This window comes from Dreissena polymorpha, chromosome 15 (assembly GCF_020536995.1).
Source record: "Dreissena polymorpha isolate Duluth1 chromosome 15, UMN_Dpol_1.0, whole genome shotgun sequence".
In the NCBI taxonomy this organism is placed as follows: Eukaryota; Metazoa; Mollusca; class Bivalvia; order Myida; family Dreissenidae; genus Dreissena; species Dreissena polymorpha.
The window spans coordinates 14,999,603-15,017,403 of NC_068369.1; the positions used below are offsets into that span (position 1 = coordinate 14,999,603).

The 17,801-nt window shown below is 35.4% G+C and overlaps 2 protein-coding genes across 14 annotated transcripts in view; one reads left to right on the forward strand and one right to left on the reverse strand.

Annotated features, from left to right (window-relative positions):
• Positions 1–891: 891 nt before the first annotated feature.
• Positions 892–6,528, forward strand: LOC127860929 (kielin/chordin-like protein). The gene is made up of 3 exons (XM_052399245.1): positions 892–1,150; positions 4,887–4,931; positions 6,046–6,528. Exons 1-3 carry the CDS (start codon positions 892–894, stop codon positions 6,198–6,200), a joined length of 459 nt encoding a protein of 152 aa, XP_052255205.1. The 3' UTR covers positions 6,201–6,528.
• Positions 6,529–12,574: 6,046 nt separating this feature from the next.
• LOC127859567 (centrosomal protein of 112 kDa-like) overlaps positions 12,575–17,801 on the reverse strand; it is a 41,515-nt gene continuing 36,288 nt past the window's right edge. For all 13 annotated transcript variants that reach the window (XM_052397055.1, XM_052397056.1, XM_052397052.1 and 10 more), the window contains one exon: positions 12,575–15,918. Coding sequence is in view for 1 of the 13 variants with exons in the window: in XM_052397053.1 (XP_052253013.1) it covers positions 15,916–15,918 (3 nt within the window). In the remaining 12 variants the exon portion in view is untranslated. The remainder of the gene's footprint in view (positions 15,919–17,801) is intronic.

A 17,801-nucleotide genomic window follows, 5' to 3' on the forward strand; every position in this document is an offset into this window, starting at 1 on the left:
ACATAATGCATGCATTCTTTTTTAATACATTACATATATTATGAAAATCGTAAATTAACCAAACTGTCCTATTTAGGCAGTTAAAAATATTTGTGTAAATTTTATAAATAAATATATGGTATCGTATACGTATGCACTATGTAAAAATACATTTCGGAACAATATGTATTATATAATAATTCAGTTTAAGATCTACAACAAAGGTACATATATGGGCTTATAAAGATGTCGTCTATGTTGACATATATTTAGATTATTTGATGCATATTTCATGGTCAATGTTTTTTACTACGGGTTATGATGTAGATGTATGTAAGTTGCAAGTTTACTTTATGAGCTTAATTTGCATTAGCTTGCCAGCAAAACAAAATCTGGTTTTCACTTCAATATGCACTATAAAGCGATTTGTATCTTCAATTGTTTGAACGCATACATTCTCTAAATCATTCAAGCGAAAGTGTGATATCGCCGTATGACAAGCATGTCATTAATGCTAGTCAAAACACTACATTTACATCCATTTACCGCCACTGATGTTGTTGATTACCGAAACTGGATCGCCTTAAGTCATTTTGAACTGGTTTATGTTCACAGTTGTGACAAAATTACACTTAATGTATACATATTGTGACGGTTCGTTGCGTTTAGCTAATGTTTGTATTATTCAAAGTCCCCAACTGCCTTGGGATGGTTTAAATTATTGAAACGATTTATACCTCAGGAAAATGTGATTGTGGTTGATTTAACATAGGCTAACGCGTATAACACATTCATAATACAATTCTTAACACTTGTTTCATAGCGGTTGCATTGGATTTGCTTACTTTTATCATCATACATAGGGTTGCACATTAACGTTTAAACACGCATTCGAACCTAAGAATATTAATGATGGTGTCATCACTTGTTATGCATCTTGCATCCGCCGTTATGACCTATGGTTGTTTTGCGGCTCCCGATCGACCGGTGGCCGTTCCGAGAAAACCACTTCCGGCCCCGGTGCCTTTGTCAAGGGACCCACGTCTAGATCCGACGACTGTGCCGTTGGAGCCACTTCGGCCGCTCGAGTGTCAAGAGACGTGCGTCCTACCAGACTGTGTTGATGTTTATACGCCGCCAGGAAGTTGCTGTCCGATTTGCCGACTACCAGGTGCGAATTTTGTATAATTTAAATTTTATATATGTTTCTAGTGGGTTTTATAAAGAAATGTTTGTTTTGTTTTGTTTGATTCTATTAATGTTCTTAACCATGTGTATTTGTATGTTACGTTGGTGTAATTGTGTGCGTCTTTTTCTGTTGAAAGCTCTTCTTAAAATCATATATTTTTTGTTTCATTCATGTCATCCATTGCTTTATTTCCTAAAATGGTTAAGTAAAATAACTGTTATCAATTAAAATAATTAATAACAAATAACAACGTGTTTGTCGTCTTATGTTATTGATGTTACCCTTAGTTGTTTTTGTCTGTACTTTTGTCTATTTACTGGTGATATAGTTTTAATCGTTGTGTGGTCAACGTTTTTCCCTGATAACTTGTATGGTTTAATTTGTTTTTGTTTTAAAATATAAATTCATGAGAATCATCACTGATTGTTTTGTAATATGATTCATAAACGTGAAGAGTTATAAGCTAAAAATAATATTTTAACTATTATGTGTAGTCTACAAAAATAAGTGAGCCTCGCTCAGGGAAAACCGGGTTCTGCATGTGCGTAAAATGTCGTCCTTGATTAGCCTGTGCAGTCGTCACAGGCTAATCAGAGACGGCACTTTCTGCGTAAATTGGATTTTGCTAAGAACAGAATTCTTTTACACGAAAAATACCATAACATCGGAAGAACATAACATCCATGATAAGCATATCATCCATGATAAGCATATGCGGACTGCACAGTTGAATTTGGGATGGCACTTTACGCACATATATTAAGCCTGCTTTTCCCATTTTTTATGGACGAGGTTCATTTGTATTGTAAAAAAGTATAACTTAATGTGTTTCAACTGATTAATCGGTAGTGACTATTTGGTAATCGATTTTTAATGTAAGTTTATGATTTTTTGTTAACTTCTCCTCACATTACTATTGTCGTCAATTATTCAATATAACTTGTTTATCTGGGTCTTTAACCTACAGAGAATTGTCCACTTAAGTTTACACAGGCTAAATTAAGCGGAAACAATAGTTAAATTGTAAAAAGGCTATTACTATGATATTTAAAACGTTTACATAACAGATAAAATAATATATACATGTAATGTAATATCAGTAGATTTCTTTACAGGAGAAAAAATGATAAAACATTTTTATTTTTATTTGATATTAAACATCTTTATAAACTGGATGTATGTAGAAATGTCAAATGTTTCGAAAAAGACCCTCAGGCAATCTTAAGACTTAAGGTTTAAAATAACGAATCATCACAAAATAGTTCAAGTGCATGTTTCTTAAATTATATGTCACATTTAAACAGCTTCAATTATACTTTCCTGCGTTAAGAACGTTTGTAAATGTCATAAAACTTCATTGGTAGTCTTCGTATCCACAAACTGGGATGTATTTTTCCATGTGGATAAGATATGAATTATGAATTTTAACGTGTGTTGCTGAAAACGGGTCCCGCTATTGTTAAAATGAAACAGTATCACTGTTTTAAAGAATATGAATAATTTACGTACGATTGTTAAAGCGGCCAAATTCTCACATGTCGTATTTAATGTTGAGCGTGGCCCAAAACAATTCACTAAATGTTTTATCATTCCGAAACTCATGCGTTTTGTAACACGAATTTATGTACTCACAGTTTCACATAAAGTGGGTTTTAAAGTAAACCGAAATGACGTCTTAGCGCCAACATTTCCATTTGTTTAACAAAATGTTGCCCGCTAAATATAAGCAGTATTGAAGAAAGGAATGAAAAAGAGATGCTTAATTATATGATACCGGGCTAAACGCATGTGCGTAAAGTGTCATCCCAAGTTAGCCTGTGCAGTTCGCATATGCTTAACAGTGACGATACTTTCAGCCTAAAACCCAATTCTCACTTTTGCCGGTAGAGCCCCGGTCCATCCCGGTTTGCTAACCACGGACGACCAGCGTGAACCGGGATGATTCGTATACATTTGTTAACGCGGTCACACAATTTCCCGGTTCCGCTTCGGTCTACAACCCGGCAGAGTCCCGGTGAACCCCGGACTAGCTAGAGTTTATCCCGGTGAAACCCGGGCAGAGCCCTAGTTGTCGCCTGTAATGGCCATGTGGAGCCCCGGTGAAAGCCGGCAGCGTCCCGACAGAGCTCCGGTATACCGTAACTCCACCAGCTTTCACCGGGGATATACCGGCATTAGACCCTGGTAGAGCTAAGGCAACGCCCCTGTTTAACCCCGGTCGTCGCCAGTTGCCCAGGCGGAGCCCCGGTAAATGCCGTTGACGTCCCGGCAGAGCGCCGGTTTACCGATGTACCTTAGCTATACCGGGACTCTGCCGGCATTCACCGGGGTTCCACCGGGGCAACACCAGCGACAACCGGGGCGTTGCCGTAGCTCTTCCGGGGTATGTATGGGCCCTGGTGGAGCTCCGGTGCCGTCCCGGTTGTTCCCGGTGCTGCGCTAGTCATGGCCGGTCTTTCCCGGTGGCTCCCGGTTAATTCCTGAGGAATTAATCATTTTAATACTTTCCCGGTGGAGCTTCGGTTGTTCCTGGTCGTCCCCGGTGGAACCCCGGTTCATCCCGGTAGAGCCCCGGTTCATCCCGGTAGATCCCGGATCTTGCTCCAGGGCTCCACCGGCATCCTAGTGAGACTGGGCCTTAAACTTGATTTTTCGTAAGAATAGATTTTATTTATACGAACAATTCCATAAAAGCGGAATATGGCGCCCCTTATAAGCCTGTGCGGACAGAACATTCTCATTTATCATGAAAGTGTCTGTCCAGATTACCTATTGCAGACTGAACTAACAAATTTGGGATGACACTGTGCGCCCAATCGATAAACCATGTTTTCCCAGAGCGAAGATCAATAAAATGTGAAGTCATATCAACCAATAATAAACGCCCTCTATGGTACATGGGCGAAACCGTCATCATGTATATATTACAATACGGACGCATGTTGCACTCTAAAACGTTCGAGTATTTTTAAACCAATGAAGGATGAATGCTTTTCCTAACATTGGGCCTTAAAGCTTGCGTTTTTCTTCACATGTCTGCACGTGCTCTTCCAAATGCACGTGTGTAACAAACTAAACCACCGTATTATATTGTGGTTCGTATTTGGAAGACTCGTGTCAAATGAATGTTCGGAATTTTAATAGATTCATAAGTTAAACAGTTACATTATTTATATTTATTTATTTAGTTTTTTTTTCATAAATTTATTTTGACCTTGCGGTCAAGGATAATCCATGAAAACGCAAGCACTTATTTCCAATGGGGTCCTTTGGTTTTGCTGAAGAGACAGCATGCAGAAGAGACAGTATTGCGATACAAGGAATCCGGACGCGATACCCTAGCTCTTTGCGAATAGATCCCTTGGTTCTTCTAAGTGCTCAGTGTATAGCACCGATACACGCGAGAATTACCTGAGTTTCATACCAGTACATCACTAGTAGGGTGGGAAATACTTGAAGCATTTCTGAATTTTCCGGTGCAGCGGCCCGGAAATGAACCGCAGACCTCTGGAATGGTAGACCAGTGTGTTACCACTCGACTAACGCACAACCCCATTACTTTTTCTTTCAAGTATTGAAAATTACGACATTAATGCTTATCAACAATCTATCCTTAATCATAAATGTTAAAAAAATTCTGATATACGTTTTAATGTTTTTTTATTATAGTATTATTAGATATTAAACGTGTTTTATGTTTGTATTATTTATATTTTAGCCGAGCAGATCGTTTGTGTGAAGGATGGACGAACTTACAATGACGGTAGGTATTGCCTCTCATATGCAGTCCAAACAGGCTAATCAGGGACGATACTTGACGCACATGCATTGAGTCCAGTTTTCCGAATACAAGGCTCATTAAACGACATCGACCAGATAGCTCATGTGGGAAATCAGTAATAAAGTGTTTCGCAAGTCATGCCTCACTACCACGGATTCAAATAGGTCACTTGTTAGTAACTCGCATTCGTATGTACAATTATTATCTATCGAGTAAACACAGGAAAAGTGTTAGTAGGTTAACTGGCAGTCGTAATGTAATTTAAATACTGTTGCATATGGCAAAGCATGCACACACAAAACAAGTCAAACAAACATAATGAAAACAAGAAACATTATCCAGTCATTGATAATACTGTTTTGCGGACGTTTCCTGTCTTAAAATTGTTTTTTAAAAGTCATTTTCTGGCGCACGGTGTTTTATTTGTGTGCGCCTGACCAGCGATTTAAGGATTTGAACCTGTAATGACCAAAATGTATTGTCGTCTTATATGGTCAATATAGAAACAAGAAACACAAGAAACACATCCCATTACGAAACACGGTCGACTAAGTGCCGCTGTGTTGTAGATTTAAAGCATGTGCTTTCCTTCGAGAGGCAACGGGTTCAATAACTACGGCATGCATGTTTTTAATCAACGATTTTTTTAAATAATAATTGAATAGACTTTCACGTGTTAACAAATCATAAATGATTCAATGATATCAAACAAATGGTGAAAAATTCATTAGTCAGTTTAAAATTATTTTTTTCCAAAAAAATAAGGGAAGGAGGAAAACAAAAAAGTGAGCATAGAATTGTTCTATAATGTATGATTGAGGGTTGCTTTTACACGTTGCGTGCAGTTGCTTCTGTGTTTTATTCCGCAACATCAATCCGCTTCTGTATATAATATAAACAAAAACTTTTAAGTCTTTACAACAATACTGCTTTAAAAGAGCGAAGTTCATCGAAATCATATTAAGAATCCTTTCATTTTATCGCATTTATTTTGAAATAACAAATGTTGAAACTTAATTAATATAAACACGTTATAAATACATTGTAATCATATGCATGTGAATTTCACGTGTTGAATCCTACTTTCTATTTTCAGGCGAGCATGTGCCCGATAATGACCCGTGTAAACGCTGCAGTTGTAGAAGAGGTCTTATCATGTGCGCAATGATGTCGTGTGCCGCGTGTGATGGCCCCAGACTCCCTGGGCAATGCTGTCGTTCCTGTTCGCCGAAGCCTGTGACCATTACGTAAAATTGCTTCTGTATATTTCAATTATGAATTAATTTTGAGACAGAAAAAACAATAGAAGTCGTAATTACAGGCTGAAAGTGTTACTTTTCAATCTTCAAGAGAACAAATTTGTATGGAAACTCCATGAATATATAATTTTTCATAAATATTGCAGTCCAATGTCGATAGTCATGCTTGTATTTGTATGTCTCCTGTGGCTTACTTTTGCAGTGTTTATTGTTGTATATAAAAACGTAAAAAGAACAATTAGCATGTGATGTATAACCATTGTACTTGTTATATTTTAATGCAAATGCGTCCTGTAAGCATAAAAAAATCACCACGCATTGATATTGCAACTCCATTATAAACGTACAACTGTAAACATGATTATCTTTGCAACTATCAGTGGTGTTGATGTTTCTTTTAGTGGAAATCTAAAATAAATACGAGCGTCGCTCTGCGAAAACGGGGCTTATTGCATCTGTGTAAAGTGTCATTCCAGATAAGCGTCTGTAGTCCGCACATGATAATCAGAAACGACTCTTTCCGCCTAAACTGGATTTTGTGATATAATACAATACTTTTAACCGAAAAATAACATAAAAGCGAAAATTGTCGTTCCTGATTATCCTGTGAGAAATGTATAAGGTTATTTGGGACGCCACTTTACGCACATGCATTAAAGGGACCTTTGCACAGATTGTTGCATGTATTGAAGTTTGTCTTTAAACGCTTTATATTGATTAATGTAAAAAATGGATCCAAAACGTTACAGTCATAATCAAGAATACAATTACAGAAAAAAAAAACAAGTAACCCTCAACGGGGCTCGAACCAATAACCCTGAAGTAAAAATTTAACGCTTCAACACTCGGACATCCGTGCTCATACAATGAGTGAAGTATTTTTTACTTTATACAAGCAATCCTCGTAGTGTCACAAAATATAACGACATGAACAGAACCCTCCAAAATTTTCAATCGTTTCGCGTTGCAACGAATAATGACGCACTTCCGTTGCTTTAGAAAATGGCGAGTGATTTACCTTGTCAATATCTATGTACATAGTCGAACTATCTTTTTCATAAGAAGACGTTTTGTCGGAAGATTTGTATTAATTTAGTATGTGTATGAATTATAATAAACAACGGGTAACTAAAAAACAAATAAATAAATAAATAAATAAAAACATTGTCATTGACATCGAGCGCCTTTGAACAGATTCACATGTTTCAGTGATGACGAAATCGGGCTAAATGAATGTGCGTCAAGTTTCGTCCCGGGGTACCAGTTAAAATGAATCACATAATTCCTGCTGTTACTATTTCACTGAACCATACACACTTAAACTATGTATATTGTACAATAGACAATTCGCATGGGTCAATTCGTATTTAATTTTCCAGAATTTGATTTGTTATTACCAAATTATTATTTGACCATTATTTAGAAAATAGTATCTTCATTTCAGTAAAGATTATTTAAATGACTTCAAAAATATTATTAAGTGGGTGTTCATTTAAACAGTAAATGCTCTTATTTAAAATTATTATGTATCCAAATCAATATATTGACTGCAAAAATGTATACTTGATAATATCCAACATATATCATGTCATGTATCTTGTATTGTATATTTGTCAAATGATAAGCTTGTAATGCCTAAGCTGAATAAATATTCTGTTCTGTAGTATTCTTTATCATATTAAACGGTTTAAAATAATGTATTGTCGCAAGCACACCATGGTCAATAATTATGTTAACAATTGAAATGTTTTGGGGAAAGTGAACGATAACTGTTTTGTTTTTTCCAAGTGACTAACATACTGGTGTAAAGGTTCAATGTAAAATAATCGATATCCGGGAATTAACGAAGGAACCAGCGAGTAATGGCGGCTTTTTGTGATCACGTGAAAATAAGAGATTACTTTCTTCTAACGTTTTGTATCCAGGGTGTTGCGTTACAGAGCGATATAATATCAATATGTGTACCATCGAATGCAAACGAATTAAAATGGCTAGCTTACTGCACTTTAATTCCCATTCCCTTGTAAGCATTGCAAATACGTCTTAAAAAACATACATGGTAAAGGTATCAAGAACTATTCATTTTTGATGTTTTAAATACGTTTTATAAATGAAATGGTTTACACCAAACTACAAATTATCTGTCCGTCAGAAAGGCTTTCATATTTCATATAACAAGCATATACAAATGCCCGTGTGACATTTACAGACACACTCTAATTGTATTGTAACATATAAAAACCTCAAGTTAACCTTATGGCATCTTAAACCCGGTTAATCGGTAGACCGCTGGACAACAAATCCGAGGTTCGACTCTCATCCAGCCAACATAAATGGTGGAGAAATCTTTTCTACTGCCATACTCTACCTACAAGTGGTTGAAGAAAGGCAGTTGACAGCTGCAGGAATAAGTTGGTACAGTAAGTGCTGGTTAATTAGGTACCCCAAGACAAGTATGGCTTGTTTATCTTACCCGTAGTGATGTAACAGAAGTGCTGTCGAAGACAGCAAAAACAACCCAACTAAACAAAAAAAAACTGATGACATTTTCGCAGTCTTCTAACAATATCGTCAATGAAATGATTCACAGTCCACGTGCGTATTTCATGATTAGATGCACGTGCAGAGAAATAAAATTGCATGCTAACATTTTTTTTATATCGCACGTGGCACAGAAATCGCTTTCTCAAGTATCTGCATTGACGACATTTCTACGTCGAGCACGCTGAATAACACACACAGTCCAGAAGTGCGTAAAAAAGCAAGCCTAATAGAATGATAATAAGAATTACGAACTGCCCAATAACACACAGACAATGAGCCACATACCGATTATAATAAAACAAGATTATTTATTCACGAAGTTAAACGCGATGTGTTATGTATACTTATCACGATTGTACTCATAGTTAATACAAAATAATCGTCTTTGTCTTCGACCTTTTCCTGCTCATCAATGTTCATTCTAAACAGAAGCAGCGGCACCATCATCATCATCAACGTAACCGTCACCACCACCACGTTAATCATAATTGGCATCACCACTACAACACCACGATCATTATCATCTTAATCATAAGCATCACAAACATCATCATCATTATCACCACAGCGACCACCATCATTACCATTATCATCATCTTCATCATAACCATTCCTACAACCACTCCCACCACCATCATCATCATTATCACCATCACCACCACCATCATCATCATCACCACTAACACCACCATCCACATCCTCATCATTCCCATCGCCACTGACACCACCATCATAAACATGATCATCTATCTGCGAATGAAAGTATTCATATCATGTATTTTTTGTGATATGATTAATACATGTTCTAACTTAACAATGGAGGTTGCACTCTTCATAATGAATGTAAGGAATGTTACCAACAATTTCACAATATCACTGTTATATTATTTTACATTTACATTTCAAGAGACAGTACCACTTTGTAATACGATTTCTAACGATTAAATATGATTTGTTTAATCAAACATGACATGCGCTTTAAGGAGCATTGTCTGATTTATTCAACAAGTATCGATCGTAAATATCTTAAGGTGAAAACAATATTCAAAAGAACAGTTTGCATCCATTGGAAAGTTGTTTTTCGGCAACAATTAAAAACCATAAATATTAATATCTTGTTGATACATATCATGTTAAAATCTTCAAAAGTGAGCTACGAAGGTCCTGCTTCTTTCAACCAGTGTAGACTTGAGATTGACCCGTGATATCAGCAATGGAGAGAACCCAAGTATACTTTTGGAAAACAAATACATCGTCATTACTTCCCATGCTATAAAACATTAACATAACGGTTGATTTTAATGTAACATTATTGACTCAATGTTTTCACCCCCAGTTGCTTTGATCCTACCCAGTCCCGGACTGCCCATAAGGCAGAGTAGGCAACTGTCTATGGGCTGCACGACTTTAAGGGGGCCGATGAGACCGTGACAAAAGAAAAACAAGTATTACTAAACTAATTTCTTGACAAAGCCAATAATAATAATAATAATAATAATAATAATAAAATCTTTATTTAAAGAAGATAGACTTGTTAAGAAATACATCAGATGAAATTACATAATATGCAATTTATATAATACATTTCTTATTTTCAACAAGGTCTTCTAACAAGATACAATTTACAACAAATACATCATATTTCATCTTGAGCAATAAGAACAAAACATAAAGAATCATATATGCATGCACATATAATGATATATATTATAATTTAAAACAAATGACAGACATAAAACTACAATAACCATCTATGCAAGAACAGTATTTAAACATTAAACTAATGTTATTTACTAAAACAACATGAAGCATGTTCAGTTTATTTCATAAAGTGTGGAAGAAAGATAAGCTTTTAATTTTTTCTTAAATGTAACTAAATTGTTTGTTTGACGTATATATTGGGGTAACGAATTCCAAATTGTTTTGCTAGAAAATTCAAACGATTGTTTAAAATAGTTTGTTTTGGGTATTCGCACTAGCTTTAAATCCCCCTTTTCGCAAGATCGCAAGTTATAGTGATTATTTTGTGAAGGTGTCAAAAGGTCACGTATGTATGTTGGGGTTTGATTGTGAAATGCTTTAAATACAATAACTGACGTGAAATAGTGATTACGCTGTTCGAAAGTCAACCATTTTAGATCTTTAAATAGTATTTTTGAATTAGTGTTGTACTTTTTATTTAAAATATGTGCACCACAACGTTTTTGTATTTTGACTATTCTATTAATTTCCGTTTTGGCCGCTGAACTCCAGGTAACGCATGCGTAGTCGGATATAGGTGAGATATAACCATTATAGAAGAGCTTACGCATTTCAAGGGTTAGATATGGTTTTATTTTTTGCAAAAGAAACATTCGTGATGACATTATTGAACAAACGCTGTTAATGTGTAGTTTCCAAGATAGAGTATTGTCAATATGAAGGCCAAGAAGTTTTTGACAATTTACTGTTTTGATCACCGTATCTGAAATTTTAAGTTTTAGATCTGTTATATTTTGAGCTTTCCGTTTTGACCCTTATACCATACAAGTAGTTTTTAGTGGATTAATAATCATGTTATTAGTTTGGCACCAATCATTTACAATTGAAAGATTTGTTTGTAGCTTATTTTGAAGTGTTTGAATATTTGTTCCCACAGTGTGCAATGTTGTATCATCAGCATACATTGCAGAATCACATGTAAGATCTAGCGAAAGATCATTAACGTAAATAAGAAATAGAAGAGGTCCTAAAATAGATCCTTGGGGAACACCAGCAATGATGCTTTTACAAGTAGAGGTAGTGTTGTTTGCTTTGATAAACTGAAATCGATTGCGTAGATATGAAGAAAATAGGTCGCATGACCTATCATTAAAATGATAAAGTTTTAATTTGTGTAAAAGAACCCTATGGTCCACAAGATCAAATGCTTTTTTTAAATCCAAGAAAATTGTACCTACCAGATTTGCAATTATTGTATATCAATGTTATGTTCCGATTAAAGGCTAGGCATGGTCTTAGAAAGTAACAATAATTTATTATTTGCAAAACCAAACCATAACGTAAAACTGTTGATTTCGTTTTCAAGATGTTCATTTGAGGCTCAGACTGCAGTTTAATTCAACACAGTGCTCTTTCACTCTAGGTCATTCCTATAATGAATGCCCCCCATAAAAGCAGTTAATTTGTTCTTTGTTGGTTAAATAATTCAATTGCTGAATGAAAATATAGCCATTTGCAAATGTTTCGATATATTTCTGTTGATATAGGCCGACTAGTTGCCTGGAGGGTAGGCCACAAAGTTTCACTGTATATTGGCCTTAATTCGGTACTGATCCTACGTTAATGTTCTCTTTTGGAGCCAGTGGTTTCAATGGTTTCTTCTTACAGTTTTTTTGAACTTTTGGTTGCAACCGCAGTTCTCCATATAAATGCAGGAACGCGTTCAGAGTATCATTCTTGTCAAAATTAAGCTGCAATGTGCTAGGCGACTTAAACATGCACATTGTCAACAACAAGAAAAGCTCAATCATGTACACTAGGGTAAGGGTTAGGGTTAGGGTTACCATGTACACTAAGTAGAACTCAAATCCAGGTTCGACCCATCTCTCTTTGTTTGTGAGCAATGTCAATACCTCAATGAAAGTCACCAAGTACTAATTCTTCCTAGAGAAAAGGCTATACATATACTCAATAAAATTTCTGCTTTCGATGCAGTTGATATGTAAACAAATGGTTTAATTCAATCGAATCATTCACAATCGACTGATGATTAGAAAGAATCGTTGTAGCTCTAGAACTGTCATTTTGTTTCGGTGTTTTATGGGGCAGAAAAGGCAAAGATGAAAGAATCATTTTTTATTAACACGCAGAATATATCATAAAAGGCACTTGAAATATTGTTTTCAAATGCTTTGTACGACATAAAATATTCATACATCATGTAATCAATGAATTTAAACAATATTATAAACTATTATACGAACACATGCTACCACTGCACAGATGATGAGAAATATAACTTAGGTACAAACGTCTATCAATAAACTGTTTATAGATAGCTCCTTTATAAGTCTCAGACTAAAAATCTCGTTAATAAACATAATGTATGCAATATAAATTCATTAAGCAGCCTTTAAAAGCGTAACAACATACATCAGGAAAAAAATCTTATAAAAAAGACTTCTTTTGTTTGGTTGAGGTTTGAAAATGCAAGGTAAACTGTGTATTTAATGCTAAACTTATTACAAAAAAATCACCCGAAATATATTCGGAAAGTGGAAATGTCGTTTGGTATGAAACAAAGCGCGAAAACGGTACAGGAATTGAACCAGGGTAAGCGATGCAGACACTCCATCATACCAAATACATCACAAAACAAGTCATTATTTGAAAGCACTTTAAATTTCATATTGAATATGCATGGTAACAAGTTCGTTTTAACTTTCCTTATCTGCGATTGAGCAGATAAAATAAAACAGTTACGTCAATAACAACAGAACATGCACAAGAAATACATTTGCATGTTCAAACATGCGTACAATAATATTAACATATAACATATAAAATGGACATTATATATAACTGGTTGATTGCTGTATCCTTTAAGTTATTATTTGCAGTGATCACGCCGCAATTAATCTCGAAGGCTGTACAAATGCGAATTTATATTATCGTTTTTTCGATTTTATACACCTATTAAATGTAAAAAAAACAAGAGAAGGAATCTCATAGGATTCTCGTATTACTGCATGTAATTGCATATTAAGGACATTATAAAAACAACCTTCTTTAAATACCTCATGCATACAAAAGTTCTCAGCTGTTAAGGACCGCTTACACAGATCACAACCGAGTTAGTGAATGCTTGTTTAACCGGTATGCGTTATTTATGTTGGTGCAAACAAATGTTAAGTGTCGCGGTGTCGTAGTGAATACGGTTTTCGACTAACTATCGGAAGGTCGTGCATTTTCTATTTACTCAGGAAACGTTCCAAATATCTTCTCCAAAGACATCAAGTACTGGTTCTACGCAGAAAATGGACTAACAATTGGCACAATACGCGTTATGATTCTGATTCAATCAAGAAACAATCAGGTTAAATTAAATGTAAATTTGTCACGCAGTTTCAATACAAATTACAGCTGTGAGATGATGACCATTATAATAATGTGTTCCAGACCACGGCACACATCCTGTCAATACTTATTGGCAGTCACTTGAAAAATACTTAGGTCAGGTTTTGTTGTTGAAAGATCCGTACTAATGCCCATATCATGGCTGCAGTTAACTCTTTGAAGAAAACACATAACTCTTCGTCTGCATTTTTATGTAATTAGCCATCCTCAAGACAAACTGAACTTAAATTGCCGAATTCATATAAGTACGAGTCCGCGTACAATAACTCAAGTGCAGCCTGTCTTCGGAGATATCTACCTAGTTATGTCAAGGTTTAAATTTATATTCCCGCCAGAGTTTAAAACACCCTGAATAATCTCCTAATTTACGCGATAAAGGTGATTAAGTGTTTTTATTTCGCCTTTCCTTAATGAACCCTAAACAGGTATGCTTGGACGTGCCAGGTGTTTTGTGTTGAACATAATTGTATTTGTTTGACTCAATTTGATTCATGGCTGATCGGATACCCGGTGCTAAGTTGGTCATTTTGGATAAAAACCACCAGGTTAATGATCCCGAAGCGGACGCTCACCAGACACGATAAAAGAAGTTGACTGATACTGACAGTAGGATGGTTGCAATGGAAGTTACACTCCGCTAATGAATTAATTGTTTCTGAAAACGGATGGCATTGAAGCGTCGGGCCTATACCAGGTAGGTAGAAGGGCCCTAAAAGAAGTCCGGGTTCGGTTGGAGCACACCGGACTGCAGATGTTGCATCAAATTCCAGGTTCTGCAATCGAGTACAGTGTCATTCTTGATGTATTTAATGCATACGTAATTGTCTTTAATGTCAGATCTGTTAGAAGAAATGCTTTTCTTTAAATTCTTAAACATTGTTTGACACAGTACATTCTTTTAAAGGACTGATTAACAGCTGACGTTTTAACAGTGAGATAGTTTGTGTAGCACAAATGTTTTTGCCCGAGGAGGTAATGCACAACAGATATGCACATCAAAACAGCAGAACATTAATGGCAAGCTTATATGTAACGTAAAAACTAATTACATAACGGCTTAAATAAAAATGTCTCAACTGCAAGTCACATTCCTTTGCTATAAAATCAAACATATAACGGGTGTGGTAATAATATTATTCAGTATTATAGAAAAGTGGCAATTCATGTGTTAAGAAAATTAATTAAACTTGAAGCACAAGTATCAACTCAATAGTTAGCAATGCTTAGCCAGTAACAAAATATATCAATATAACAATTAATAAAATCACATTATTTTATATCCTTTCAGTAAATACTACTCAAAATATCAAAGTCGTTTTATAAAAGTCCATGACACTTCTTTAATAATCCAAAATCAAGTTTAAATATCTTACGAATACTTAGGATTGACCAATTTTTATTTCTTACATGTATGTGGATCTGACCTCTAAAAATATAACAAAAATGTACATGTATATTAATTTCCAAATATTAACTTATACCTTAATTGCTTTGTGTTTCTTGACAAAGAGTTTATGATTACTTGCTTATTAAAATACAAATAATAGATTCATATTAAAATAACGATGAGATATGTAAAACACGTTTGCAATTATACAAACATGTTTTTACCGTAACATTTAACTATACATACTTTCTAATACACCAAATCGCATTTCCGTTGTAATGAATATCACTTTTTACTTAACTTCATATAGTAAGCTATTGCACTCTGAACACAAGGATGTTTTTGCTACTACATCCTACAATGATGGAAGATGTGGTTATGCAGTAGCAGACTACACTTGGATGCTCCAATTCACCCCTTGTAACCAGAGTGGCAAGCTTACTCCTCCCCTCGCAGTCCACCTGTTGTATAGTGTTGGACCTGAATCCACAGACCAGCACCTGGCCCGCATAGGTCAAATGTAAACCACCTGGACGTTTTAATTCTGGGTCTGAGAAGATATTCAGGACTGATCCATCCCTGGCCAGGGTCAGGAGCTTGTCATGGTCCTTGCTTGTAATGTACAACTTGTCCCCTGTGGGACTCACAGCACACGCGCTTACTGCGAAACAGAGCAAAATCAAGATAATGAAATACTGTAAATGGTATATTATCTTACCAAATAGATTGCATTGACATTGAATTACAAATGTGTTGTTATTAATAGCATTTACCCATCTTACACATATGAATACAATCCATAAATAATAAATATTTCAGTGTCACATGAAGGTCCATTGTCAGTTTATTATGGAACAGTTTGACATCGTGATATGCAACAGGCGACTTAGAAATGAAGTGTAGCAAAATTATAAGGATGGACTCAATGACACATTACAATGAACAAGTACACATTACTGATTGAGTGGATAAAACGATTTGAAGCAATAATATATTTCCAATACAGTTACACATGATTACAATGTATAGACACATCAGTGTAACACCTCACATTTCATACAATTGCAAGTGCACTCTTATGACTTAAGTTTCGTTTATATATTGCAACAATAGCAGGACTTAAAGTTTGACAGCAATCGATGTGACGTTTTTACCTTGATACACAAATACACTTCCTTCTGCAAATCAAGCGCTATAACTGAGGGTGGTTAATACCGACATACACCACCTTTACACAAATTTGACATTCAAGTCATGTATTTTGATTATATCAGTGTCAGACATTGCCCTTTATGGAAGCACACGTGTGACAAATGTGAATTATGCAATCCCAAGTCAGTTATGCATGTAAGCTACCTTAACAAACAAATTCAGCGCAGTACTAACTAGTTAACTAACACTAACAAGTAACAGTGACCTAGATCCACTTTGACCAATCCTAAGCCATTTATACATGCGAGCTACCTAATCACACACTTACAGAACAATACATTAACAAATGTCCATTCAAGACGGCCACATGGAAGTTATCAGATAAAGTCGTTAACATATAGTTTGAAACGTAACTTGAGGTAGTTTGACTACCTGAACATTACTCATATCATGAAATAGAAGTAATTCGATTAAAATTCGTCCTGAACAAAAACAATTCAGCGCAGTACTAACAAGTTAACTAACACTAACAAGTAACAGTGACCTAGATAGACTTTGACCAATCCTAAGTCATTTATACATGCAAGCTTCCTAAGCACACACTTACAGAACAATACATTAACAAATGTCCATTTAAGACGGCCACATGGAAGTTATCAGATAAAGTCGCTAACATATAGTTTGAAACGTAACTTGAGGTAGTTTGACTACCTGAAAATTACTCATATCATGCAATAGAAGTAATTCGATTAAAATTCGTTCTCTCAGAAAGCTATTAATTGTTTAATAAAGTAGTCTTAATCATTTTGTTTGATAAAACATAATTATTTTAGTTCAATGAACATATCAATCGATACATATAACATCCAAAAGACCAATAAACCAAAAGAGCACTCAACGGATGTACCAAGCAACCAACAAAGAGACAAACCATTCAACATACAAAAACACTGATACATAAACAAAAAAATGTATCAACCAACCAATCAAACAACCTACCAACTAACCAACTAACCGACCGACCAACTATTATACTATCCGACCAACCAACCAACCAAAAGACATATCAAGCAACATATATTCCATTCCATCCAACAGAACAACCAACCAAAAGACCAACCGACCAACATCAGGCATACCATCCTACTGACGAACAAACCGATACACAAACCAACAGACATACCACCCAATCAGCCAACCAACCAAACAATCATCTAACTTACCAACGGACCGTCCAACCAATGGACAAACCGACTTACATACTTACCAATTTATCAGACTTACCATCCATCAGACAAAATAACAGACAAACCAGCCAAACAACATACTCCCAACAGACCAACCAACAAACATGCCATCTATCCAACAAACACACAACATACGATTCAACAC